The 22,440-nt window shown below is 46.7% G+C and overlaps 12 protein-coding genes across 12 annotated transcripts; 3 read left to right on the forward strand and 9 right to left on the reverse strand.

Moving 5' to 3' along the window:
* Positions 1 to 201: 201 nt before the first annotated feature.
* Positions 202 to 2,128, reverse strand: N7447_004879 (cytochrome P450; the record flags this gene model as incomplete). Its single annotated transcript, XM_057229141.1, has 7 exons — positions 202 to 595; positions 657 to 928; positions 980 to 1,224; positions 1,292 to 1,443; positions 1,506 to 1,697; positions 1,747 to 1,876; positions 1,933 to 2,128. 7 exons carry the CDS (start codon positions 2,126 to 2,128, stop codon positions 202 to 204), a joined length of 1,581 nt encoding a protein of 526 aa, XP_057084231.1.
* Positions 2,129 to 2,841: 713 nt separating this feature from the next.
* Positions 2,842 to 3,405, reverse strand: N7447_004880 (uncharacterized protein; the record flags this gene model as incomplete). Its single annotated transcript, XM_057229142.1, has 1 exon — positions 2,842 to 3,405. One exon carries the CDS (start codon positions 3,403 to 3,405, stop codon positions 2,842 to 2,844), a length of 564 nt encoding a protein of 187 aa, XP_057084232.1.
* A 1,463-nt stretch (positions 3,406 to 4,868) lies between these two features.
* N7447_004881 (uncharacterized protein) lies at positions 4,869 to 5,114 on the reverse strand (the record flags this gene model as incomplete). The annotated part of the gene is made up of 2 exons (XM_057229143.1): positions 4,869 to 4,880; positions 4,941 to 5,114. The coding sequence occupies 2 exons, from the start codon at positions 5,112 to 5,114 to the stop codon at positions 4,869 to 4,871; spliced, it is 186 nt and encodes a 61-aa protein (XP_057084233.1).
* A 2,822-nt stretch (positions 5,115 to 7,936) lies between these two features.
* N7447_004882 (uncharacterized protein) lies at positions 7,937 to 8,320 on the reverse strand (the record flags this gene model as incomplete). The annotated part of the gene is made up of 1 exon (XM_057229144.1): positions 7,937 to 8,320. One exon carries the CDS (start codon positions 8,318 to 8,320, stop codon positions 7,937 to 7,939), a length of 384 nt encoding a protein of 127 aa, XP_057084234.1.
* Positions 8,321 to 9,400: 1,080 nt separating this feature from the next.
* N7447_004883 (uncharacterized protein) lies at positions 9,401 to 10,245 on the reverse strand (the record flags this gene model as incomplete). Its single annotated transcript, XM_057229145.1, has 2 exons — positions 9,401 to 9,807; positions 9,864 to 10,245. 2 exons carry the CDS (start codon positions 10,243 to 10,245, stop codon positions 9,401 to 9,403), a joined length of 789 nt encoding a protein of 262 aa, XP_057084235.1.
* Positions 10,246 to 11,380: 1,135 nt separating this feature from the next.
* Positions 11,381 to 12,622, forward strand: N7447_004884 (uncharacterized protein; the record flags this gene model as incomplete). The annotated part of the gene is made up of 5 exons (XM_057229146.1): positions 11,381 to 11,450; positions 11,509 to 12,198; positions 12,261 to 12,387; positions 12,449 to 12,505; positions 12,568 to 12,622. The coding sequence occupies 5 exons, from the start codon at positions 11,381 to 11,383 to the stop codon at positions 12,620 to 12,622; spliced, it is 999 nt and encodes a 332-aa protein (XP_057084236.1).
* A 621-nt stretch (positions 12,623 to 13,243) lies between these two features.
* Positions 13,244 to 14,523, forward strand: N7447_004885 (glycoside hydrolase family 16 protein; the record flags this gene model as incomplete). The annotated part of the gene is made up of 3 exons (XM_057229147.1): positions 13,244 to 13,605; positions 13,665 to 14,124; positions 14,185 to 14,523. 3 exons carry the CDS (start codon positions 13,244 to 13,246, stop codon positions 14,521 to 14,523), a joined length of 1,161 nt encoding a protein of 386 aa, XP_057084237.1.
* A 288-nt stretch (positions 14,524 to 14,811) lies between these two features.
* N7447_004886 (DSD1 family PLP-dependent enzyme) lies at positions 14,812 to 15,915 on the reverse strand (the record flags this gene model as incomplete). Its single annotated transcript, XM_057229148.1, has 1 exon — positions 14,812 to 15,915. One exon carries the CDS (start codon positions 15,913 to 15,915, stop codon positions 14,812 to 14,814), a length of 1,104 nt encoding a protein of 367 aa, XP_057084238.1.
* Positions 15,916 to 16,519: 604 nt separating this feature from the next.
* Positions 16,520 to 18,051, reverse strand: N7447_004887 (Zn(II)2Cys6 transcription factor domain-containing protein; the record flags this gene model as incomplete). The annotated part of the gene is made up of 4 exons (XM_057229149.1): positions 16,520 to 16,569; positions 16,623 to 17,154; positions 17,210 to 17,943; positions 17,994 to 18,051. The coding sequence occupies 4 exons, from the start codon at positions 18,049 to 18,051 to the stop codon at positions 16,520 to 16,522; spliced, it is 1,374 nt and encodes a 457-aa protein (XP_057084239.1).
* Positions 18,052 to 18,217: 166 nt separating this feature from the next.
* N7447_004888 (VOC family protein) lies at positions 18,218 to 18,725 on the forward strand (the record flags this gene model as incomplete). Its single annotated transcript, XM_057229150.1, has 3 exons — positions 18,218 to 18,437; positions 18,491 to 18,527; positions 18,599 to 18,725. The coding sequence occupies 3 exons, from the start codon at positions 18,218 to 18,220 to the stop codon at positions 18,723 to 18,725; spliced, it is 384 nt and encodes a 127-aa protein (XP_057084240.1).
* Positions 18,726 to 19,563: 838 nt separating this feature from the next.
* On the reverse strand, positions 19,564 to 20,875 carry N7447_004889 (NAD-dependent epimerase/dehydratase; the record flags this gene model as incomplete). The annotated part of the gene is made up of 4 exons (XM_057229151.1): positions 19,564 to 20,303; positions 20,356 to 20,467; positions 20,517 to 20,774; positions 20,834 to 20,875. The coding sequence occupies 4 exons, from the start codon at positions 20,873 to 20,875 to the stop codon at positions 19,564 to 19,566; spliced, it is 1,152 nt and encodes a 383-aa protein (XP_057084241.1).
* A 284-nt stretch (positions 20,876 to 21,159) lies between these two features.
* Positions 21,160 to 21,855, reverse strand: N7447_004890 (Saccharopine dehydrogenase / Homospermidine synthase; the record flags this gene model as incomplete). The annotated part of the gene is made up of 1 exon (XM_057229152.1): positions 21,160 to 21,855. One exon carries the CDS (start codon positions 21,853 to 21,855, stop codon positions 21,160 to 21,162), a length of 696 nt encoding a protein of 231 aa, XP_057084242.1.
* Between the last annotated feature and the right edge of the window lie 585 nt (positions 21,856 to 22,440).

Below are 22,440 nucleotides of genomic sequence, written 5' to 3' on the forward strand. Positions count from 1 at the left end.
TTTTGATCTATCCTAAGCTGGCCAGACCCTCGTAGGTTCAAACGAGAATCAAACCAAACATAATTCAATACAATAATATTAATTCTCCAGTTTTACTATCAGTGAGAAAGAGAATCAAGCTGGATGTTCATTGAAAGTTGCTCGCACCTACATAGCCAGATGGGATACCTAGCAGCCGTTTGAGTATATATGGACTATCATCTACACCCTCTGAAGAAACTCAGCATCGCTTTTCTCCCAAGGATGTTGCTCTGCGAGTTCCCGGATGAGATGTTCGTGCATTGCGCTTCGTGGCCGGACAGAAACTTTGAACGGGGCCGGGTGGCTAATGACCCCGGGCAGAAACTTGAGTGGGATATTCTGGGTGACTCCGTTTTCTATCGGTTTCGAAATACTGAAAACAGTCAGAGCCTGTGCAACAGTGAGAAAGACATTTGCGTCTGCTAGTGTACGCCCAGGACAGGCTCGACGACCGAACCCGAACACAAGCAGGTGCGGATCACGCTCTGGGAGTTTGCCGTCCGGAGAGGTCAAAAAGCGCTCCGGCTTGAAGGTCATTGGATCATGATAGACGGTTGCATCGTGCGTATATGCCCTAGAAGATCGAAAACTGGATCAGGAACTACCATCTCCCGGAATGGACAAGAGCAACTCACCAAATATTTGTAAGAACCGACGATCCCTTGGGGATGAAGTACCCCTCACATGTATCGTCCTGGGTTGAAGTGTGGGCTACACTCATGGGTACAACTGGATGCCATCGGAGGACTTCCTTGACTAGTGCATTGATATATGGAAGGTCGTCTCGATCTTGGAATTGGGGTAGTCGATTACTCCCAAGCACTGTGTCGATTTCCTCCTGAGCCTTGCGTTGCGCCTCTGGAAAAAGGGCCATGGCGAGGAAGAAACTCGCAATTGAGGAGACAGTCTACTTTATTTTTAGTCCGATATGATGCGTATAGTCCGGATTTGCTCTCACCGTGTCTGCGCCTCCGGCGTATAAAGACCCAGCTGACCACTTGATGATCTCCTCTTCTTCAGTCCCGGGCTCCACAGGATTGCTTTGAAGAAGATTGGACAGGAAGGATGGCACGAATTGATCATTACTTATCTGCTGCTTGGTAAATGCGTACGGAACATCACTGAACGCCTCTGATCTGGACTTGTAGCCTTGAGCGATCTTCACGAATCCTGCCCCAGGGAACCAGGCCGGGAGATATTTCACTAGCCAGAGAGTTAGATAATGATGCATAATTCAGTGTGCCGATACAATTTATCAGGTATTACTTACTTATTGGGATAAACTCCACCGCCCATGTTGCTGGAAGCAAGGCATATGAAAAGTCCTCCATCGCCTTGTCGGCCAGATCCACAAGAGGGTCCCGAGCATGGGGTTCAATAGTATATCCATAGCCAATTTTCAAGACAATTGCCCCAGCCTCTCTGCTCGCAATTAGCCTTTGAATACAAAAGTTTTATACTATCGAGGAGACGCATTGACTCACTTCCGTATGTGCTGATGGAGCTTGTCTGGCTCATCCAATACCCTCACTAGAAAACGACTGACCTCCGCTTTCTGAGTATCGTTGAAGCGGGCAACGGAATTTTTTGAACCTATCTCTTGATACAAATGTTTCCGTGTTTTTCTTACATGGTCTGGGTTTATGAGTCCCCCAAGAACATATTGCCACCCCGACCTGGCGATATCAGTCACCATGGTGTTATACAGTTAATGCTTTTACTTACATGTCAGTAAACATATTTTTTGGGCGCGAAGAGTGTATAGCGGAACGTTTTTCTAGTAGCTGTACTGCCAACTTAGCATCATTAAGGACGATAATATGTTTTCCTAGTACAGTGAGTGAGCTAATTGGTCCTATTTGGGATTAGTCAATATCTGAAGTTGTATGTTCCACAGGTGTTTACTCTCACCATATAGCTCCTTATGCTTTAGCCAATGCATCCAATCTTGTTGGTCAGGGGTTGGAAGATGATTTAGATTTCCAATTATGAGTTGCTGTTTAGGACCCGGAGGAAGAGGCAGCGGATATCTTTTCCAGCCGCGAAGGGTAGTAACAATCCCAACTCCAACGACGATGAGGATACCCAGCCATAGCGTTGATAACATGATGACGGTGATGATGTTGTGGATAAAAATTTGTAGGATGAGAGAGATGTGTGTACTTATGCGGGAGCGGACTGTTTGCGAAATCATCAAAGAGGGGTTTGCAGAATGCATGCACTCGATCAGCATCTATAATACTACGATAGGTCGGTCATCTGCACGTAGGAGGGGGTGGGATGTACGTGCATAATCTTGTAGTCGTTCTGTATCTACACTATATAAGGTCTGCCTATGCGACTTGAGATATACAAACCCTCTGATTGGCTTCCATATTCATACTTTTGACAAGTTGGCGAAATCCGTGCCGCTTGTAACCTTGGTGTTGCATCTCTGTTCTGCCATTAAGATAGTGACGATTAAAGCGTTTATACACAGTATATATACAATATAGTAATGGTCATAGCAGATTATATATGAAAAAGACATTACACCTGCCTGGGCAGGTCATTCGTTCCGATATTGATGGTACAAGGAGGATCCTTTGTGTGGAATCTGTATGAGCCTGTAAAAACTGGATGAATTGAGAGAAAACTAAGATATTCCGAGACAGCGAGCGAATAATCTACACACAGACACAGTACGGTCGATAAAGTTCTTCTCAATTTGTCCATGTATCAGCTATGTGCCTGAGTGTGGTAGATGGCAATGATAGTTATGAGCGAGTCGCCTATTTTGCGTCCCGAATTGTGCTTCACTGTAGGACAGTAAATAGATGGTTACAGAACCTCAAACTCCACCCCTTCTACTTGTAGAGTGATAGGCCCCCTGTTTGCCTCTCCCAGCGAAGCTCGTTCACCTGGGGTCGCCATCACCTCCGCTTTCCTTCCAGCCCGCCACCAGGACACTACCTGACCCTCCTTTATCTCAAACCAATATCGATGCCCGACTTCGAGGGTATTTTGATCTACCGATCTATTAGCCAAGCGAAACCCTTCCTGGAACTCTGTGGGTGTCTCGGGGTCGCATGTGACGAAAAAGCGATCGTCGGACCCACCCAATCCGCGATTGAAGCCTGGGCGCTTGCCGCCTTTGGTGATATCTATGCATAGCGGTTTAGTGTCTGCTGTGGTGATGTCGTGGCAGATGAAGTCGTTGCGACGCTGGCTGAGACCGAGGTTAAATATTGTAGGTTGAGTAAAGAGTGTGATGGGTTCATAGTAGTGTGACATTGCTGTCAGGGTGATTGTTGGTGACAGGCTGGGATTGAGGGAGAACCTGGGCGGTGTGATAGCGAGTGTGATGGAGGATTTGACATTTTGTCTTTTGATTGCAACTGACATTACTTAGGATGTCTCGAGTGAAAAATGAGGTATTTTATTTCCGATATCAAAATCCACATGGAGGTTTGATCGGAAAGTGACTTTGGGCTTGGATGGATCTTGGTATCCTTTAACAGCATCCCTGCAAACGACGTCGGTGTTTTATGGCGTTTGTCAGATTACCAAAATCTCAGCTGAAGCTGCAGTATAAAGCCCAGGTGTAGATCGCTGTCAATCCCGTCATATAAAGGGACCAAAATCGAAAGGCCGCAAACAAAACGGAAATTCAAAATAAAGAGAATGGAATTAAATGGGGGCCACACACAACCCTGAAAATGGGATACCTGGAGAAGAACTATTCCTGACGGCAAAGATGATTGTGTATCGAATCCTTCGACGATCCATCCATTAGTTGGCGATCCTGTTTTGGTCGAAGGTGGCGTTTCTTCTCGGCATAAATCATTACTATTTACTGTTGTATGTTACTAATTGCATTTTCCCTCCTTACATTGTATGTAGAAATAGCATCTAGTCCAATGTGAAATACTAAGAGATAGCAACTAGGCGAAAAGCTCACGGGAGTTTTGGCCAATGAGAGGAATATTCATAACTGTAGCCCACGAGATGTAGGCATCGAAGCCGTATTTCACACACCCAGTTGGGGGACACTTCTGTTTCTGTATATGAACCAACCCTGCCATATGTACTAAAGGGAATCAGGCTCCTTCAACAGCCAACTATCTCATTGGTACCCCATAGTATAGTTGCCGCCTTCGCTGCCACTCAATTGGCGGATCGTGAAGGTATATTTTGTCAAAGTTTTTACACTCTCAAAAGTAACGTAAGGCTGACAGAAGAGGATACCGCTGTCAAGGCGTCTGCAACATAACAATATGCATGGGAAAAAATAGCATCGAGGAGCCACCCGAATTGCTTGACCAGACCCAACAACCCTCTAGTTAAACTCCATTCTCTTCTCCTGGAAAAGTTTGTACTTTCTATTATGTATATAAGGATCCTCTTGGTACCATCGGTTTATACACAGGCGACTTCTGCCGTGCGTGGTTGAATTAGAGGAATTCTGTTGTTGACGTAGCATTCGAGGTTCGGGTGGGGAATATAAAATCGTGTTTCTGAAGATCGTGGATCATTTGGGAGCTATTTTGAGTAGGAAGATACCTTAAAGGTGAGTTTGAAGAGTGAAAAAAAATGCAATGAGATGAGAAAATGAAAAGAATATAGAAGAAGTGAGGAAGGAGGATGGAGAAAAGAATGATAGGGCGATAGAATTTAGTTCCTATGATTGATCACCAGAGAGTTTTATTCAGAGCATATAGATGAACATGGCTAGAAATCTTTTAATCTATGATTCCATCCAAACTACACACAAAATCTAAGAAAACGATAAGGATGGGAATATTGATTGTAAATCTTGGAATCCAAGAGCCGATTCATGATACCATCTAGTAACTCGACAAAGCTCATTACTTGCAGTACTGATACCAAGAATATCAGTGTCATTGCTAAATATGTCATAGGGGAGACAAAAGACATACCCAGTTTTCACTTCCGGAGTTTTGCACGCATGTCTTGCCATGACAGCATACGCCGTCGCCGGGACTTGGATTTCCGATTCGGCAGAGGTCTCCCGGACGATGGCAGCAAGGGAATTCATCACAGGCGGCCATGGCCAGAGCCAGGAGCGGGGTGATCCAGAAGATATATTTCATTTTGATAGACTGAGACAGTTAGCGAAGGTATCTTGAAGAGGAAGAATGTCATACACCGGGAGCTTGTAGTATAAAGAATCCGATAGAAAGATGATATGTAACAGAGGATTGATAAGAGAAATTGACATTCCGAGGAACATATCGACGGATATTTATACCTTACGTGCTGCACCAGAAGTCAGTATTGATGTTTAGTTTTATTGTTCCTATTTAGGAAGAGAATGAAGATCATCTTGGCAAGCTTGGGAAGTTGGACGCCTTACAGTAACTCGGACGCCTTATTCTGCACATTAGACCTTTTGATGAAGTGACCAAGAGTTCTGGACATAAGGCTGGAGGCAGCCAGGATCATGCAGGAACACCTTGGAATTGAAAGTGCACTGCGGGGGAGTGGAGTAAAGGTTCTAACTAGCGCGAATCGTGGCTCTAATTGGCACACCTTCCACACAACTTGGCAATAGACCCTGCCGGTCTCTATATTTACACGCACCCCATCTTATTCATTGTATAAGGCCACCAACGCCTTTGGGGCGACCACTTTTCTCAGTGTGTACTGGTCAAGCTGATTTGGAAAATGACTGTATACAGATTTATGGATTAACATGTAAGAAATTTGGTCTTCCGCTTTGTCGATGTTCAATAGTTGGAGAATCATGGTTAAATTAATTGGTAGGAAGTGCCTAAACTTTCAGAAGGCATTGTCTCCTTTCGTAAGGTGACTGCATGATCATGGGCCGGGTTGTGCAATCGTAGGCCATCCTTGGGCTCAGGACAAAGCATCATTGAAAAAATGCGGGACTACAATATTTTCGCCATTAGCTGGTCCCCTTAGTGACTTCAGAAGGGGAAGAGGGACTAGAGACTTGACGATGATGAGAACCGGGTACTAATGCGTGCGCCTCCGCACGCCTCGCTTCATCCGGCCCCATCTGAGGTTCCATTAGATAGCTCATATTCCCATAGCTTCCTGTTCTTGAGAGCGCCAATGTGCCCTCGATGTCAAGTCAGCATGACCAATAGGGTGGATCTACATATGGAAAGCGAGCACCCTCTGTAGAGAACTTGCCTGGCAAGAACCCCAGCAAGACCGTCCGTTTGGACCTGCTTAGAAGCCAGACAGGAATTACACACCGAGAGTGCGGAATTGATGGATCTCATGTTTGTAGTTTTCGAGATAGACAGGAATCTCAGGGCTAAGAGCTCGACGGTGCCGATCCGTAGTGACTGCTAGCTCAAGATCACCCGGTTCGAGAATGAGCCCGAGGCGATCGTCGGTGAGGTATTTTTGCCATTGGATAATTTTAACAGGGCGCAGCCAGCACCTGCAGTCTTCAGGCAACCAAGCCACAACCGAACTAGGCAGAGATAAAGAACACGCTAAATCACAGCCGGCCACATAGACAAAGGCACTAGGGGCGGTAGGCGGATGCAGGCGCGTTAGGAGGTAAATCATCGAATCGAGGACGTAAGGCCGCCGAGGTAAATGTGCAGGCAAAGAGCAACTCGAGCACCTGTACTCTATAGAATGAGCGGACTGCATCAAGTAAGCATTCGGTGAGAAAGGCACCGGTGCGAAGGGGCATAACTAGCTAGTTAGCGGCTGAGGTCAAGTGCCTGATGTTATTTTAGGGGTTGATGCCTTAATTCTGCCTGATTTTAGACGGGCAGAAATAACGTAGTTCACATGCGAGCTGCGCAATCCAGTACACATAGTAAATGCGATATATTTTTCAATACTACACTTATGGAAGTTTTTAATCTACTTAAAATTGATATATGCTACTAAAAGTGCTTATCAATGGCCATCGGCAAAAAAAAGAACAATTTGCATTTACTATGGTGTTTCCGCTCTTGTGTGCGCAGCTCGCATGTGAACTACGTTATGACAGAGACCTTCACATTCACAAGCGAGCTGCGCACCCCACCCAAAACGCATCCATGAATTAGCATTTTATCAACTTAAGTGGATCAGCCCCCTTGTACGGTTCGAGAAATGGCGGATCTTTTACCTCAACAACGTGGAACACCCATAAAGCTCTTTATCCCGACGACTTCTTCGCGTACGAAGGGGGGGGGGGGGGGGGTATCGGATCTTGATACTCGACGGACATAGAAGTTATTTAACCGCAAAATTTAACGAGATTTGGAAGCGAAATAAGGTGATACCAATTTGTATCCCTCCTCTCTCCTCTCACCTTTATAACCCCTGGATATCGGTTGTTTTACGGTGTTGAAACGTGCAGCTATAAAAGTAAGCTTCCTCGATTAAAGCTTTATTTCGTATACGATCACAAAAGCCCTCCGAGCCCGCTAAAGATTGCGATAAATCAGGGTTTAAAAGCCTGTCAAATCACTACGCAGTCTGCTGCTTTACTCGAGAAAGGATTAAGCGAACTACGCGCTTTAAATGAGAAATAGAAGCAAAAATGGACTCGGTCCCAGAGGCAGATACCCACTGAGCAAGGCCTCTCAGTTCACAAAGCTTCTCAGCTAATTGTTGAGCCGGTGGAAGCAATTGTAGCACCTCCCCCCTCGGCGGAGAAGGCCTTCGCCACCTTTACAGCCCCGAACGAGAGCTTTACCCACGTGTGCTTTGTGTAAAAACCAGGGTCATAGGAGAGATGCATGTCTAGATGAATGATTAATTTAATTTAATTAATTTAATATGGTTTTGAGATGTATATAGTTGAATTCAATGGGTTGGTTTAGGTGCGTCACTCGCATGTGAAATACGTTAACTACCGCAAACAATTGTGCACCATGCGGACTATAAAGGAAAGGAAGAAGAGAAATAATTTTGGTTGCTGGTGGGATCATGTTGATCATAAGAGTTTGACTGCACCCACGCCAAGTTGTGAATATCGAAATCCAAACAGTCGTAATGTGCCACTTTTTTGTTTCTTCAACTCAAGCCCAAAACCAGCCGCCATATCTTCCCACACGCTCTGAAGGCTCTGGATTGTCTTGGCTGTTGAAGAGAGGCGGGCAACTTGGCCATCAAGGGCAGCTCGCTGGCGAATGATATCGCCTTGAATGGCACTGCTCTCCAAGATCATCTTCTGAATCACTTTTTGCAGCGCTACTAATGCGTCCCGTTGGTGTTGGGTTTCCTCTCGCCCCGAAGGGATAGGGTCGGCTGGCATAGGAACTGCCGTGGCACGTAGGCCATTGGCGACTGAGTCGTGTTGCGGTTCCGGGGAGGACATTGCTATATAGGAGTTAGCCATGTCTCAAAACTTTTTTGCATTTAAATACTCGCATATCACAACGAGAAAATGATGGTAGAGGTTGAATGGGAGCTCGTAGATACGATAGGATGTGGTGGAGGAAATGAAATGAAAGTGAGGTGGAAGAATAGTGAAGTGATGTGGAATCGAGAGAAATATGAGAGAAAATTGAAAGAAGGAATAAGGATATGGGATGGTTGGGGGTTCGTGTGAAGAGTAGTGTAGAATGGGGTCCTGCTAGGTCACTAGATTCCTGCTTCTACGATTAAAAAAAGGAAAGCCTCTTCCCAGTCATACGCGTATTTCAAACCATAGCCTGATTAGCTTTTTGAAAGGAGATTTTGGCCCTGGGATCTGCCTCGTGGAACTATTTCCTAGCTACGCTACAGCCTTTCAGACCCAAGCCCCATGCTCCTCGTTGCGTATAGGAACTCGATATATAACAGCTTGACCAGTAGGTTGGCGAGGGAAGGGTCATGGAATATTGTCGCAGAACCCTACAGGGCGCGCTAGGTGGGCAGTGGTTCGACTTACGGGGTCGACCAAGCAGCCCAAGCTCCTAATATGTGGCGCATGATAACAGGAAAGCCCTCGACATCTCGTTTGCAGTAATATTCCCAAAGAGTAACCTGCGAGGCTCAGGCATCGAAGAAGACCTTAGGAATACGGGGTGATTCCGTTCCAATATACCCAGTAGGGTCTGGTCATTGTTAGAAGCTGGCTGCAGGAAAGTCTTCTCCTTGCGAGTGTATATATTGACTAGATAGGTTTCGTCAAGCGGGACAACGTAGATATCAAGGACCGAAAGGCTACCGTGTCTTGAGAGATTGACCCCTTCAAGATCAATATAAAGGGACGGCGGGTTGGTAGGTATGACTTGCAGTTTCCTAACCCAGTACGATGGCAGTCCTGGAGGGTACTTATGGCCCCGCTTCTTTCTCCTATCGTATAGCGAAAGTCCCAATTCAAGTCTGCTAGACTGCGCCCACCCCTATGGGGTAGGGTATATCATCTACAAAAACTTCGTGTAGGACTCTGTCAGAAAGCATCAAAATAGGGTTATGGCCTTTCATCGAGTTTTTGTAGGTTCCTTGTAGGCTCCGGCAATTCGTGGATAGTATTCTCTTTGTTGCCGGGTAGCTCTGACACAGAACTTTGGCCGTCTAACTCGCTTGGGATACCCGGGGGCTGGAGAGGCTCGCGTTGCATTATCGATGCTTCGGTGATGGGCGTTGCCGCTTGAGATGATTGCTTCTGCGGGCGACGGCGCATGAAATACCAAAGCAAGGCGACAATGATTGCTAACCCAGCAACACCACCAACCACACCACCTGCGATAGCGCCAGTATTTGAACTAGAGCTACTTGATGATGGGGAGCTACTCGATGTTGGGGAGTTGCTTGATGTTGGGGAGTTGCTGGATATCGGTGAGCTGCTCGATGCAGGGGAGCTACCTGGAGGCTCGGCTAGTTATATTAGAGCTGGGCTCATGTCGAGTAAGCAGGACTTGCTTGGATCTTACCAAGTTTGATTGGGAGCATGGGCTTGAGAGAATTACTCAGAGACGTCCCACTTGGTGCACACCCAACCCCCCCATTAGTCCTATTATACCCCAGGTCTCCCCAATCACAACAGAAATATCCGCCCCCGTAGTTTTGAAAGAGACTCCAGGACTCATTGGCGCAGTGTGGTCGGGTATTGATTTCCGGTTCGCAGGTTGTATCCCGACAACAAACCCCTGTGATTTTGTCGCTACAAGTTGCGCCGCGGGGGCAGCATCGGGTGTACTTTTCCGATGTTCTAGAATCAACCCCTGCGTCGGTGCTGCATTCGCCTTTCAGGCAGGACCCAATTCTGCGTACTGCGAATCCGAACGGGGGACCCCAATCGAGGTCGTCAGCCATGATAGGAAAAAACGAAGCAAAAAGCCAAAGGAAAGTTGATTAAGAAGAATAGAAGGCGTGCGAGATGTATATTAACCAAAGGTGAGGAACATAGGACAGAAGGAGGTAAGACCTAGTTTGAAAATTTTTGGATTTCAAGTGTCAACCGAAGCTAGGAAAACAGACAGAAATGGAAACCTAGTGAAATTTAGTGGTTTTCAATTAATAGAGCGACCCTGCGCTCAAATAGACCCTGCACTGAAGGCTACATTGGGGCCGCCTTGGCATTGATCATCGCGGAATCAAGTTGGCGAGGGTGGCTTCCTAGACTACATAACAGAGAACATTCTAGTCCAGGCTGCTGAAAGTATATTGTGAATTCTTTGAAGATAACCACTTTTGTTCGAGAATAGCCATCGCACATAAACGCTTTGTGAATAAAGAGCAGAAGGTAGACCGGGAAAAGCCCCGTCCTGGGGCCTATTTGAGCACGGCGAGCTTCCCCACGCGGCAGAACAAGGTAAAGATCATCAAATTAAAGGAAAAAGACAGAGAGAAATTCGGACACTTATCGATTGGACTGAATCGGTAGAGTCCGCATTCTGTAAACGAGAAGTACCATAAAAAAGAGCAAAATAATTTCAACCCTATTTTTCTAAAAGTTGAACGTTGGCTGGAACAGCAAGCGGCGGCTGAAAAGTATCAGGGGGGCCGAGCGTCGATGGAAGATCGGGACGGGTGAAAGGCATCGAGTTTGACAGCGCTAAAGGGGCTACAGCTAATCGGAAAGGGCAATTTACAAGGTCTTGGAACTTTGTGGCCTTGGGGTATATGGCTATATATAAAACAGTGTGCGAAAGGTGTTACGGACATGCCAGTCGCCAATCAATTATGGAGACCGCAACTGAAGGGCCCTGAGCACTTAAAAATCTCAATTACCCCCCACCGTGGGCGATGGGATGGGCACCTCGCGCCCATAAACGGGCAACATCGCAGTCTAGCCTTTTTTCAAGACACTTTCTTTCGCCGAAGTTAGGCCTAAGCCTACTGAACGGGTGTGGTTTCTCTCGAACCTCATGCAAACTTTCACATCGAGTCCTCCACAAGGTTCATCGGGCGGATTTGGAATAAAAGGAAATCCCTTCTTATTCTAGCGATGAGTTTCCAAGTCATAGACCTCGGGATTGGGAGTCAAGGTGCAAAAGTTGACCCTGCTGTCGCTGCTAGTGAGTAACAATGCTTTGGCTGAGCGTTTTGAGAAGTACACTGATGATGACGTGCCAGAGCTTCCACATGGTGCCAAAGTAGTGTCAACCGAAAATCATGGCTATAGTTTCCGGGCCACCACCGGGCGCATTGATGTTGAATTGGTGGACGGGTCAGTTCAGAGATTCTTTATGAAAATTCTGTTAGAGGAGAGAGGTAGAGCGATGGTGCACGGCGAGTTTGAGTCTATGACTGCGATTTATAATCTCATCCCTGATTCCGTTCCGAAGCCGATCGGCTGGGGTACATATGAGACAATACCCGATACACACTTTTTCCTATGCGAATTCAAGGATATTAATCAAGAATTGCCAGACGTGCGCGAATTTAGCAAATGTCTTGCTACGCTACACAAGAATAGCAAATCACCGACCGGGAAATTTGGATTCCACGTCCCTACCTATAATGGCAACCTGTCGCAGCATACTCAGTGGTCGGACAGCTGGGAGACCTTCTTTGCGAAATCAATGCGACATGCACTCGCTCATGAAATTTCAGCTAAGGGTCCCAGCGAGGAAATTGACATTCTGAGTACTGTTATATTTGATAAGGTGATCCCACGTCTGTTGCGACCACTCCAAAGTGAAGGTCGATCTATCAAGCCCTGTCTGATACATGGTGATTTATGGTATGGGAATACCGGAAAGGATGCTACCAGAGACAATCCTATCATGTTTGATGCCTGCTCCTTCTACGCTCACAATGAATGTATGTTGAACAAGTTGGGTAGAAAAAGAATCCTTGAGCTAACATTGAGTCAAACTTGATAGATGAACTTGGGCAATGGGCACCAGTTTGCAACCGGTTTGGTTTCGAGTATGTTGAAGGGTATCATTCACAGTTCCCCATTTCGTCTCCAGTGCAGGACTACCAAGGTCGGATCGATCTTTATAAACTGTGCGTATATATGCCATGACGTCCCATTTCCACATGCCAGATAACTCAACTCGTGATTTAGGCGGTTTAACATACATGTGTCGGCCCTCTTCCCTCAAAATCGAGATCTTCGGGAACAGTACGTAACAGACTCTCATCGGTTTGAAACCCAACGATGAGACCAGCTGACATTGCTCATAGAATGCTTAACGATATGAGAGACTTGATCGCTAGATATAGCGATCTATCCCAATAACCTCTAATTAGGTTGCCTGGGCAACTTCTCTCACAGTGACACTCGGAATTTATTCTCTCGCTCGCATTATCGCATACCATCTTCTTTATATCACGGTACCTAAAATATACATCTTCGGACTTGTTACTATTTTTATCCGAGACCTGGGCGTATGTGTTGTGCACTAATCAGTTTTTGCCTCACTCCCATTGGCTAATAAAACGGCATTATCGCAACTCATAAAGTGAGTAGAAAGTTCAGCCCATGTAGATACTCCGTACTGTATACATTGACTTACAAACTGACAGGCTTATAGGAAAGCAAACAAATTGTCCAAATAAATAGGCATAGTGGGTAAGGATCGGCATGTCTCAGTGATATCCCAAGTGATAGTGGACATGGCCCTACGTAGCCCTGCGCGGGACCTGGCCAATGGCCCCGCTTATCTAACGCGTGGCCTGCTCCAAGGCACCGGACTTTGTGTTAAAGGCAGATCAAGTTTTTATTTTTATCACTCATTGTCATTGTGAATTGTTTTGAATCTTTATTTCATCTTTTGCTTTCTATCGTTTGAGCCGGCGTATTTGTTTTGTTGCTTGGCGCAGCCGACACCCCTATCAATTAGACTGCTCATTCTCCAACATGCGCGAAGATTATGCCCAAAATGACCCTGGTCATTTTCAGTCGAGTCATCTATTACAGAACCAGCCACCTGTGACTAGTGCACCCCCGCCTGCTTACGGAGCGTGGAGTGATGATGGCAAAGATGAATATTCCAGATGGGACCCGCGGGGATGGTCCTTGAAGAGCAAGATCTTCCTAGCGATTGGTGTCGTCGTGGTGATTGTGGCCGTTGTTGTTGGTGCTGTTCTAGGAGTGCGAGCCAACCGGTATCCCGATTACTCGAAACTGAACTACAGCTTGAAAGACAACTATTCGGGATCGTCATTTTTCGACAACTTTGAATATTTTACTGGCGCCGACCCAACCCATGGATTTGTCCAGTACGATTCTTATATGTGTCAAAACGCAGGCCAAACAACTGAACTAATATGTAATCCAGGTACATCGACCGGTCTGCATCTGAATGGCTGAATCTCACATCCGCCACGGACACTTCTGCAGTGCTCAAGGTGGACACGAAATACAAAGGATCAGAGGCCGCTAACGGGCGCCAATCTGTGCGAGTCACCTCCAACAAGACCTATGCTGATGGACTTTTCATTTTCGACGTTATCCACACCCCGTACGGGTGTGGTACATGGCCGGCCCTATGGCTGACAGACCCCAACAACTGGCCCGAACACGGAGAAATTGATGTCGTGGAAGCTACCAATGCTGGCACCTTTGGAATCCAGTCCACACTTCACACATCGAAAGGCTGCTCCATGAGTGTTAAACGGAAAGAAAGTGGCTCTGTGGATAACGAGGACTGTTACTACGCGGCGAATAGTAATGCGGGCTGTGGTGTGAAAGGCACTGAGAGTACTTACGGTCCTGAATTCAATAGCAAGGGTGGTGGAGTAAGTCATGATCTTAATCATCGAGCAGTGAACCCGGTTTACTAATAACCACCCCTGCAGGTCTATGCGATGGAGCTCCGTGATGCCGGTATTCGCGTATGGCAATGGGTCCGCTCCAAGATCCCGGCCGATGTCACCTCGGGAAGTCCCGACCCATCCACCTGGGGCCAAGCATTTGCAGATTTCCCTAACACGGATTGCGACATCGGTTCTCATTTCAAGAACCAGAGTATTGTCATCAATATCTCTTTGTGTGGTGACTTGGCAGGAGCGAACAAGTACTACAAGAAACAAAGTAGCTGTCCTAGCAGCTGCAAGGCATTTGTGCGGGACAATGCGACCAGTTTCGACACTGCATACTGGGAGTTTGGAGGTTTCAAGGTCTATCAAGCCTCGTGATTTGTTGAATTGTCAAGTGCTTTCGTTTTAATGTGTTTCTGAATTGATGCATTGGGGTTTTGATCATTGCCGAGGCGTTTGGGAGGTGTTTGTTTTGAGTAGGAGAAATTCCAGGACATGTTGTGCACTCACGGATATTTGTGTATCGCTACATATATGAGGACACGAAGTTATCATTCTATGCGTTTTGATTATTTGCAATAATAGGGTATTTGACCACAAGGCCAACGTTCTATATCTTTCTTCCGGCCTACGCGACACCCATAGATCCACAAGGTGACTGGGCAACTATTGGACCTTGCCTCGCGAGTCGACAGGCCATATTTCTTCAATGACCCCACCTCGATGTGCGTAATAGAAATCATGCAGATTGACCGTAGGGTCAATGTGACTCGGTACCATCTCAACACGATCCCCAACCGAAAGCGCCGGGGTACCCTCCTCCCAACTGAGTGAGCCATGCTCGTCACCAAGAACACCATAAGTGTATCTCGGGTCCTTGCACTCTGCCAAACCACTATCTGTTGTCAAGGACTTCAAGCCACTATCGATTGTGACCGACCGAGGACCTTGTTTGCTCAAAACAGTCGAGAGAATCGTAAGGCTGTTGGAATAGAATGTACCCACGGCATTTCGGTAATCCGTATCCATGAAAATAAACGATCCGGGTTGGAGCTCAGTCACGCCCGGGACTGTGGCGCAGAACTCGGCCGTTCCAGTTCCTCCTGTCGTGACCACCTCAATGTTGAAGCCTGCCTTCCGTAGAGCGTCCGCGGCATTCGTGAGGATCTCCATAGACTGCAGGCATTGACTCTTGCGATCCTCCTTATCATGCAGGTGCTGCAAATGCCCCTCATAACCGTGGAGCCCGATCAGCTTCAAATGCTTCAGACCCTGTACATGTTGTGCCAGGGTCACGGCCGGTTCACCTGGTAGGACGCCGGTGCGGTGGAGCCCAACATCGAGGTCAATCAAAACCGAGATTGGTTCGTCGATCCCGGCGGCCGCCAAAGCCTTATCGATAGCCGTTGCGCCACTTTCGCTGTCAACAACTATCCTGATCTTGCGGTATTTGCGGTACAGCTCCACCAGCCTTTGGACCTTTGCAGGGCCTATGATCTCACAGGTGATAAACAGGTCGTCAAATCCGGCCGCGGCGATGACTTCAGCCTCGCTAACTTTGGCTACACAGCCTCCCTTTGCACCCGCTTTGACCATCTTGCCGGCTAGGATCGCACTCTTTGTGGTTTTCAGATGAGGACGTATGTCCAGGCCAGTTGGTAACAGCTTGTCCATCAGTTTCTTGATGTTAGCCTCGACGAGATCGAGATCTGCGATCATGGATGGTGTGTCGAGGGTATCGACACTGTCACCGACTTTGGGGGAATACATGGTGAATTTGAAGTCGCGGATCTGAGGTTCAAAGTCGATTGGTGGTCAGAGCGGAATATATGGAAGTGCGTAAAGAGGACAATTTATAAGAGAGAATGCAAGGGGTAAAGCCCTAGAAAATGTACCCCCACACTAAGATGGGAAGGTATATCCTTGCGGGGTATGACGTTGCATTTGGAATGGAGCTCTGTAGGCCATCAGGTAATAATAGACAAATCTGGCATCTACTTCCAGAACTCACTACCCTAGATGTATGATGAATTTCTAAAGGTTGGCTATTATACGGGGTAATCTAAAGCAATTTGTGAAATTACGCAATGAAAGATGTCTTACAGACATACCCGGAATCCGTCCATCATAAATGACTTCTTGTACAGTGTGTGTGATGAAGTAATGTCCTAAATACCTCTAGGGCACATTTGTTCTCTGGCTACAGGTTGCCAGGCTGGCAGGCCATCAACACTCTCTTCAATTCCCCGTTCTCTGCATGAGTTCAAATTCTCATTGACATGATTTGACACAACAAGAGAGGCCATATTGGAGGAAATAACGTATGTTATCATATTCACAAAACTTGAGTCTTGTCCACTATCTTCGTTGTGACTCAACAAGCTAATGGCTTCAGCGACGGCGGTTCAAACTCAGTAGCGTTGACTGCAAAATTCAGCATGAGCTCTTCCTTCACAATCAATGAGGTGATCACATACCAATCGATATCATGACGAAGCCAAACTCATCAGCTTCTTCCAACCACCTTTCCGCCCTCGAATCCATGACGACGCCTGGTCTGATTTTACCAAATTCCGCTTGCAGATACCCCCGACCACTCCACCGTGAGAGCCAGTGGATATAAAGAGTGTTCCACTGTTCTTCTGTGTGCGCCTGCCAAAGGACCTTTGCCGCTGGCGCAGGCATGAATCCGAGATCTCTGCAGTCGAAACATGGCACCTTATGCAACACCGAGTATGCCCAGTGGAGAAGATATAAGGCAAGGACTGCGCGGCGCTTCGACGTTACGTGCACCCAGGCCTCCCACGATGGTCTCATTTGTGTTCGTTCTTCCTGGAGGAATAGACCTGCGTGGACGACATGATAGACCAGGAGCTCTACTTTTCGAAAGATGATGTTGTGGTCGTTTAGGGGCTGCGGCGCCCTCGCTGATGGAGAGATCAGAATGATGGTGTATATGACCACTGCTTGTAGGGCTGCCAACAGGGTTGTCTCGTCAAGTCGCTGAGACTAGCACCCGACTTTGGGTCAGCCAGAACGATATAGAAAAAGAAAAGAAACTGACCTTATCCACGATGCTGTCTAGTTCTTTTAAAATTGTTTCCCGCACCATCTCCTCCGCGCCTTCACATTGCCCATGCCACATTTTGGTTAGGGTTATGCAGTTCGCTAGTGGCGATGGTAGTAGTTTATTTGGTGCAACCTGGGTAAAGTGGAATAAAGGAGGAAGTTGAAACTCTTCGGCGAGCATTGTTGGCCAAGTTCGAAGAACTCGGAAGATAAGTTCCATGCTATGATTTGCGAGGGCAATGGAATTTGTATCCGGCGAACCGGACTGAGGAGTTGGAAGAGAGTTAGCTCGGACTAACTCTGGCGTGTCACATCCACTGCTGGTATTTAACGAAAAGAACTCTGCGCTGGCTGCTTGTGGAGAACGTAAAGCAAGACTCGTGGGTTGTGTCAGATCCCAGGGAGCTAGACTCGAGAAAAAAGAATCAAATAAATTAGGATCAAAAATTGATTGTAGCACTGGTGGCTGGGTCATCAACGATGTGTCTGGTAAAGGAGCGCTTGTGGTGTCGTTGTTGATTCTGAGCTCGCTATTCTCGACTTCGGGGGTATCGGTTGCATTCGCGCTGGTATATTGACAAGATATGCTTCGCACAGAACACCGAGAGCAATTAGGACGTTTGAGGTTGCATCTTGCTTTATCCGCGACACACTGATCACAGGACTTGCGTCTCAAAGTATGTTGCGATTTATTACAGTTGTTCTTTAGGTGGCGGATTAGCGAGGATCCTGTAGCGGGCGTTAGTACCAGGTTCAGCTGAGGTACGGTTCAGACGTACGATGGCTGAACTGAGTGGCACAGAACGGACAGTCGGCAGCTTTCTCGGTGGATTTCATTTTGTGGAGCTTGGTTGCTGGAGAGGGGAGTGTTGAATGAAATACAGTTCAATTTAACTCGGAACTCCGGGTTGCTTATCAAGTGGGGGGGCCCGGATGGAGCATATATAAGCCACACCCAAGTAGGCCAAGGTGCATATCAATCAAGTTTGAGTCAACAGTGAGAATGACAGTTAATCATATTTTCTTTTGGGCCTCTGCGGCCAAGTACACTTCTCTGCGGTCATTTTATCGTGCCATCCTGCAGCCGATCGGGTACAGCGAGATGATTCGTGTAAAGAACGACGCTCTTATCGGCTATGGCAAGGACTATCCTTACTTCTGGCTCAAGAAGCTGCCGGAAGACAAAGATCCCCTACCAACTCACATCGCGTTTGATGCCCCCAGTGAGCGTTCCCAGTACTGAAATTCTCAAAAGTTGCTAATATAGGCAATTCAGGCCGCGAAGCTGTGGATCAATTCTACCAGCTAGCATTGTAAGTTAGAACTTGCCATCAGGATATAACATATTAATTGCCTATATGACTCGTTGCTAATGATATCTTAGGCAAAATGGCGGGCGAGATAATGGAGGCCCAGGCATCAGGAAAGAGATGAGTCGGCAGCCGTACTATTCGGCTTTTGTATTTGATTTGGACGGGAATAACGTGGAGGCTGTGTATCTTCCAAAATAAATGCTTGTGTTTTCATGCTGTAAAAGGAAGAATATCACATTATCAAGTGAACAACAGGCGCATGCCTGATATTTAGGGTATATGGCCTAATTCAGCTTAACTAGATGGTTAACTAGCTTTATAGTTACTCTGGTAGAAAATTAAAATACCTCAATTACTATGACAATGAGCTTAATGAACAAAGTACCCAAGTTCGCCTGGGCACCTTTTAAACCAGACAGGCAAAATAAAGATATTCTCACTAACTATGCAAATCTCATCGCTATAATTGCTTTATGGGTGGTATTTCAAGAGACAAGATCGAAGACTTCGGCTTTGTAAAAGATGAATGTAAGGAGGCATTTAGACAGTGGGAATAGCTTTAATTTCGAGATTTAGTGGGTCGGAAGGCTTCAATTTCGGGATTTGGACAGTTGGAATAGCTTCAATTTCATTGATATGGATATTTGTACCCGGAGTATGTATAGTCAGAAGAGCTTCAATTTATAGTACGCGGTATGGAGCGGTGCCAGAAGCGGTCTAACATCAGGCATTATTTAGGCCTCAACCATACAAATCAGGCGTGGGCCACTCCGCCCCGTTGCATGCGGACTACCGAGAATCTCTACTAACCGCCATGATATGATCACCCCCCTGAATGTACCTGTGTTTTATATCTAGATTGTCATAAATAATTCCCCTATATTCCATGGTCCTGAATTTAGAGATCTCGCACATTATATCCTTCTGGTATATTTCCTCACTTAGTATTCCCCGTGATCCTGTATATGTTCTCTATCTAGTAGGATAGACAATGGTAACATGACACGGAGTCCGCAATACAACCAAGGAGATGACGTTAAAATTTCATTCCTGATCTTTCTTTGAGCTGCAAGTACTGCAAAAGGAGCTGCCTCACCGTCTCCTCAAAATCGGTAAACTGCCAACCAAACGTTTCCTCCGCCTGCCGGGCACTCAGCCTCCATTTTATTGCCGCCAAAGACCCTTCAAGCGGAAACCTTTTACTGGTTACCTCTTCTGGGAAGAACTTTCTGCAGGCATCTTGAACGTCCCTATCCCATACCACTCCATTAGGAGTATCCGAAGAGAGAATATACTCCGAATTGCCAGGAACCAAACTATCGTCCACTGCATCGACATGTGCGCGGGCGACATCGGCAACATGAACCGGCGTTCCGACATACGGAAACGAGGAGTTGAGTGAGGATGTCAGCGCGGGTGCAAGAACCGCTGCCCGCGTGCCTTGAAGGAGGCTATTGACTGTTGCAGTTGGGTCTGCGTCTAGGCGGTCATCTGGTCCAATAACCACCGAGGGCAGGAGATTGACGAAGTCAAATATCGGGTGCGCATGGTTAACAAATGCTTTGGTCGCGACTCTTGCGAGAGCTTTGGATGCCCAGTAAGCTTCCATTGCAGTGGAGAAAGGACCAGTAACACTGGTGTTTACGTCGTCCACTGAAAGTCGAAATACATTATGAGCTGGCATGCAACTATAAATGGATGGGGTGGAAGACTGACCTGTATAGAGTCGCTTGCTGTCGGGGTTGATATTCCATTCAAAGGGAATCAAGGTCACGCCTATGATGGAAGTTAGTTTCCTTGGTCGGAATAAGAGTTATCAATTGCATACATGAAGATGTCAAGACTACGCGGCGGATTGATGTGACGCGAGTAGCTGCTTCCAAAACAGTAGTCACCATCGAGATGGCTGGCTTAACGATTCCAATATCATAATCATCGGTCTGCGGGATATGTGAGCCACGGGAGACAACTGGTTGCTTTTTGTATTACCTCGATTGCTAATGGTGATGCAAGGTGAATAATGACAGTAATCCCCCCAAGGACCTTGAAGATTGCATCCGATTCGAGAAAGTTTGGAATGACAACAAATTGAAGTTGTTCCTGATCAAGGCTCTGTGCGATCCTCGTACTTTTGTTTTTCAATTCATTGATATTGCGTTCGTTTCGGACGACAGCCCGAACACGATATCCTCGTTCAAGGGCGATTGTGAGAGTCTTGAATCCAATGTAGCCAGTAACACCTGTGATCTGTTCTCGATAAATGAGAGTCTGCTCTCTTGGGTATAATGCGCATAGAGGGTGCTTACCAACAGATGCTCACAGCTGATATCATGGGCCTTGTACGACATAATGGAGGATTTAGAGTTGAACCTTTTAGTTAAATAAAGTAATGTGAAAGTTCTAGTTCTATATAAATAGTCCTGGAATAAATAATGTGGTAGTAACCAAGCCCCCACTGTGCGCTTACCGGCACTCGGAGTTCCGGGTTGCTAGGGATGCTAGGTAGACTCGGGGGCAAGTGATAATGCCAGAACAACAATATAGCATGCCAAGGTTACAAGCCTCATCCGCAAGACAGATAGAAATATAGGCAACTCAAGCAGACGAATGGTCAGCAATTCCAAGTTTCCCTTTACAACAATCCAACGTCAATCTTGATACCAGCATCTTTCAACCGATCGACATATTCCATCCCCAAAAATGATGGTGTCACCACTCCACCACATCTACGGGATTCCTTTCCCGTCCCATCGGCCCTAGTCGCTCGGTCAAGCAGCACCATTGCTCCAACACAGGTGACAAGTGCAGTGAGCTCATACAACGACCCTTCTCGCGAAAAAGATGCCAAAATTCGAGGCGCAACCTTTCCAATCCCGCTTCCAACAGCACGAAACTCCGCCCGCTCCACATTTCGCAGCTGGTTTATATCGGGAGCCGAATCCATGCGCGTTGCGAGCATTCGCATGAGCGAACGGACAAATGGAATGGACAAGAGGACAAGAAGAGCTTTTGTGAGGAGATGCACGAAAACAGCCGCCATTGCACCATTTGCTGGGAGATACTCTTCAAAGTGAAAGTCAGGTCCGTAGAGATCTGGATTCTGGGAGGCACTGCGGTAAACAACCGCCTGATTTCCTGGACCTGTGAAAGACGTTGCCAAAGAACCTAGCTCTAGTGTGTATCGATAACCGAACACACGTGAGATCCAGGATGTATTTGTCTCTTTCCGAAATGGTGCAGAGAGTATGGACGAGTCGCCATATAGGTACCAGCCAGAACCATATGTCTCGAACGTGTCAAGGACCGTGTTCAGAGAGCCAGCGCTCATCGCCTTGATACTGAAAAAGATGAATCAGCCAATGGCCTAAAGGACTGCGTGATGACCGTACTCAAGTTTTCCGGAACTAATGATCTCAGCTGTACCAGTAGAGAATGTCTCTTGCATTTTGTTTGCAATCAACCATGCGATGATGTCTGATGGGGTCGATGTTGACAGGCCTGGTATCAGCTGCCTAATGTCAGCCCTAAGCTGTCCTTGATCCATGGAAGTCATTTGTACTGACCAGTGAACCGTTTTCTCGAGCAACTTCGGCATAGTTCTTAATCACTTCTTGAATCCAGGGGATTTCCGTGGTACTGCAATTGATAAGTTTCAGGAATTGTTCAAAACTAGACATGACTTACAAGTCAATATAGTGCGTGCCAAGATCGGCACATGCTGCCACAATTGGAGTCGAGAATCGATGGAATGGCCCGATCCCGTTGATCACTACTCTTGTTCTCTGCACCAGAGGGTTAAGGCTCGAAGGACTGAGCTCTATGATTTCAATATCTTTGTGGATGTTAGAGGTGACCAAGATAATCGCAATTAACAGTGAAGTCATACCTGGGGACACTCTATTCGGGAAGAGTT

This window comes from Penicillium robsamsonii (genome assembly GCF_028829455.1).
Source record: "Penicillium robsamsonii strain IBT 29466 chromosome Unknown utg000003l_segment0_segment0, whole genome shotgun sequence".
In the NCBI taxonomy this organism is placed as follows: Eukaryota; Fungi; Ascomycota; class Eurotiomycetes; order Eurotiales; family Aspergillaceae; genus Penicillium; species Penicillium robsamsonii.